This window comes from Perissodus microlepis, chromosome 8 (assembly GCF_051167445.1).
Source record: "Perissodus microlepis isolate ML-2025 ecotype Zambia chromosome 8, ASM5116744v1, whole genome shotgun sequence".
Classification (NCBI taxonomy): Eukaryota; Metazoa; Chordata; class Actinopteri; order Cichliformes; family Cichlidae; genus Perissodus; species Perissodus microlepis.
The window spans coordinates 15,216,895-15,220,965 of record NC_140468.1 but is presented as its reverse complement, the minus strand read 5'-3'; the positions used below and the strand labels follow the sequence as shown (position 1 = coordinate 15,220,965).

The 4,071-nt window shown below is 42.4% G+C and overlaps 1 protein-coding gene across 1 annotated transcript; it reads right to left on the bottom strand.

Moving 5' to 3' along the window:
* Positions 1-1,168: 1,168 nt before the first annotated feature.
* LOC146381620 (E3 SUMO-protein ligase ZBED1-like) lies at positions 1,169-2,286 on the bottom strand. The gene is made up of 2 exons (XM_084938680.1): positions 2,093-2,286; positions 1,169-1,847 (listed from the first exon to the last, which is right to left on the bottom strand). The coding sequence occupies exons 1-2, from the start codon at positions 2,254-2,256 to the stop codon at positions 1,169-1,171; spliced, it is 843 nt and encodes a 280-aa protein (XP_084794806.1). The 5' UTR covers positions 2,257-2,286.
* Positions 2,287-4,071: the final 1,785 nt, after the last annotated feature.

Sequence of the window (4,071 nt, the reverse complement as noted above, 5' to 3'; positions counted from 1 at the left end):
TCATTTATTTTTCCCCCCAAAATAAATTATTTGATTATTAAAAAATAAAGTTTTTATATCAAATAGCATTCTTTACTTTTAAGCCATTAAAATTTTTTTTCGTTTTTATGCTTAAAAAACGCCATCTGGTGGTGGGCCAGTGCGTGTGTGTGCGCGCGCGCGCGCCTCCGCGCCTTTGCGAGCTCGTGCGCGCGCCTGTGTCTGGGCCCGTGCTCGTCTGTGTGTGTGTGTGTGAAAATGTGTTAAACCAGAGTAAAAGTGCTTAGTTAAACTTGTGCTTTTGTAATGTTCAGTATGGCAGACATACAGGCTGCATGCCTCGTTGGAAAACTTTATTTCAATTTTCAATCCGAAAAAGGAAAATGAGAATCAAAGTCTGAGTCGCAAAAAACTCTCGCGATCCCCCAAGCATAAGCTCACTGCGGCTTCCAGCAAAAACCCCTAGGTAAACAAGCAGGGAGACCTCCTGAAAAAAACCCTCCGTCTTTCTCCAAAAACGCACAACAAATCCCCCCTAGAATTACTTGATAGGGACCACTCTATTCCCAAAACTTATATTCAATAACAGGGCAAAAACTCCTGAAAAAGTCCTTAGTCTTTTTTTGCAAATTCAGCGCCCTGCGGCTCCCACCCAACCCTTAGGCAATCAAGCAGGAAACCTCCTGAAAAAACCCTCCGTATTTTTATCCAAAACACGCGCAACAAAAACCCCTAGAATAACTTGTTAGGGAACCCTCTATTCCCAAAACTTGTATTCGATAACAGGGGAAAAACTCCTGAAAAAATCCTTAGTCTTTTTTCTTCAAACCAGCCCTCTTACTAGCTCCGTCTCAAATTCAGCGCACAGCCTAAGTTTTCCCTCGCTCCTACTCGCACTGAGCCGCAGCCAGCCACAATTTTTTCCCTTGTCTTTTCATGTAAACCCTATTGCTAAGATGAGTGATTGAAAAAGAAAAACAACTCTTTTATAGAGCAAAAAAGAGCAAAAAATAAAGATTTGTAAAGGGAACATTTATTTTTATTTCAATAGAATATCAATGAAATTTCTGACAGATAGAAAATGAAATGTGAATCAACAAAATCAAAATCAAAAATATAAATAAAAATGAATAAAATTCACAGATTAATGTGTTCAAAAGTACTAGTCCACTTCAAAATTAATTGTCCCTTACAGATTGGCATTGAGGAAAATAAGCTCCCGAACTTTTCCAGGGCTGAGACGGTTCCTCCTGTCTGTAATTATTTGTCCTGCCTTTGAAAAGATCCGCTCTGATGGAACGGAAGTTGCCACTATGCAGAGTCTCATCTTCATAATATCGCAGGTTTTTTTGAAGACAGTGGCACGGGACTTCCACCACTCCAGGGGGTCAGATGTTCGGGGTAGGAGTGGCTCTGACAGGAATCCTTTAATCTCCAGCATTGCCTCTGTGAAGGGGTTTTGGACTCCTGGCCTCAGTGATGCAACCCGCTCCTCAAAATCGGCCCAAATCACAGGCACTGTCTCAGTGGAAGTACTGGCCTGTGGGACACCCTCTCCTTCCTCTGTGCTGGGTGTTGCCAGTGGCAGTGGTCTTAAGGACCTCGATGCAGCTCCCACAACTCTTGTTACAGCATCTTCTGCATGTCTATCATGTAAAAATGCATGCTTCTTGAACCTGGGATCCAAAAGTGTAGCATCTGCAAGCAGGCTCACTTGTTCGATCCCCCCCAGCCGTTTGACAATTTCTGCCATGAGGATGTCTACCATGTTGCGGATTGGCTGATAGATGGAAGGACTTCTCTGTCTGTATGCAGTAACCCTCTGCAGCCCTCTTGCCATTAAAATGGCTTTTGATCCAGTAACAAACCTGTTGAGGAGAAATAAAGGAAAGACTATAGTTCCATGCGTTTTAATGCAGTTACAGCCCCTGCAGTGCAGTGCATTAAGCATACATTGTCATATAAAACCATTTTACAGTTTACATTTAATTATAAGCTGTTGTAAGAAACATCTTAAATGCTATTATCTGGGAAAGAATTGAAAAATGTGTTTAGGCAAATGTAATGACACAACATGAAATATATACATGTATTATGACACATTTTAACATACCTTTCGGCACTCAGTTCCACAGTCACTTCCTCAAAAGGCTGCAGGACCTCACAGGTTTCCTTGACCATCTCCCACTCTTCAAGTGACAGGGTTTGCAGCTGTGGATTTACCAAGGCCAGGGTGGAAATGAGGGGATCCTTCACTTCTGCAATCCGCTTCAGCATGTAAAAAGTGGAATTCCACCTGGTTGGCACATCTTGCTTCAGTCGTAGTTGGGGCTGTCCCATCTGCTGCTGTGTCTCTCTCAGTTTAGCAGAAGCCACTGTGCTGCGGCGTGTATATTCAATTATTGCTTTTGCCTTTCTAATAATTTCTTGAATTTGAGACTGCTGGATTCCCTTTCTGACAATTAAATTCAAAATGTGTGCAAAACAATTTAGATGGTTCCAGTGCAGAATGTCACCCACAGCCTTCTTGACATTGGCTGCACTATCACTTACACATGCAACTATCTTTTCCATAATGGCCCATTCAGTTGCAATCCTTTCCAGCTCTCTAGCCAGGTTTTCAGATGTATGGTTATCTTTTAATTCAAAACAGTCCAACAAGTTTGACTGCAGCTTAAACTCGGTCACATGGTGGCATGTAACAGACATGTAACTTGTTGATGTGCTGGAGGTCCAGCAGTCAGTTGTTAAGCACACAGCAGGTGCTGTCTTGATTTTTTCCTGAACATCAGCTCTTATCTTCTGAAACAAATCGGGCATCAGCTGTCTGGATACTGTACTTCTACTGGGAAGAACATATGAAGGATCAAGTGCCTTGGTGAATTCCCTAAATCCTCTGTCATCAACGATTGAAAAGGGCTGAAAATCTTGGGCAATCATTTTAACCAGAGCCTGGTCAACCTTGCTCTGCTGAAGTGGCATCATGGGCCTTGACACAAATGCTCCCATGTAAGACTGCCCCTGTCTTCTTTTTGCTGATTGTTGTCCTTGCCCTGCTGTGTGTGTGCTTGTATTTTCTTGCTGAGTACTTGTTGATGTGCTGCTGGAATAAACAGGTGATGTGACCGCTGTTGATAATGCTGCTGTTGAAGATTGTTGCTCCTGCTGCTGGCCGCTAGGTTGTCCAATGGTAGTAGCTGGGTTTTGACTGTGCTGTTGTTGTAGCATAACTGTGGGATGCTTGCTACTGAGATGTCTTCTCATATTTGATGTACTTCCCCCTCGAAAAGACAAAACTGTCTTGCAAATGTTGCATTGTGCGTGTGTTGCACTTTTCATTTCAAAATGCATCCAAATATCGCTTCTTCGACGACTATCCATTTTTCCTCGTATCATTAACTCGTACTGCCGGCAAACAACACCGTAGTACCGCCCCCTTGCCCCATACACGTGGAAAAAAACACAAACACCTTTAGAATTTTCTGTTTTTTTATTATTAGTATTTTCCTCAAATGTGTCACATATATATTTTTATATCTAAATAATTTAGTGAAATAGCGAATTTCTAATTATTTAACTTACATTATTGCAGCAGCAGAATGCGAGTCTGAGCATTTTTATTTTTTTAATAGTGGTGGAACTGAGTTCATATATTTTTTCCTTAAGTCTGCTTATAATCTTTTCAAAAAAACAAAGTGTAGACTGAATGTTATACTGCGTCAGTCAGACTATCGGACTTCATCTTCGGTGAAGGAGCGACTCTTCCAAGGTAACACGCTCTGAGTTTCAACAGCTGATAACCGAGAGGGAGGGGTGAGTGTATCTTATGAAGCACGAGGGTCCACTGAGCTGTGTACCAGGGGGCGCTAATGCACCTTAACGTTGGTTGCTAACCAAGAAGAAGAAGAAGCTGCGAATCGGGAGGGAGGGGGTGAGTGAGTGATTCCTCTATCCTACGATTGACCCTGTGCACGAGACAATGCTAACTTCCTGGTTTGAGACCGGATGTGGGGTTGTACATTTCCGGTAGCTTTACTTTGCGGTCAATCGCTACTGCGAAGATATACTCCAAAATCATGTCCAAAACTCGAA

Coding starts and splice junctions, on each gene's coding strand:
- LOC146381620 (XM_084938680.1), bottom strand. CDS start 2,256: ATGCTGAAGCGGATTGCAGAAGTGAAGGATCCCCTCATTTCCACCCTG. Junction 1,848..2,092: donor GTGGAACTGAGTGCCGAAAG/GTATGTTAAAAT, acceptor TCTCCTCAACAG/GTTTGTTACTGGATCAAAAG.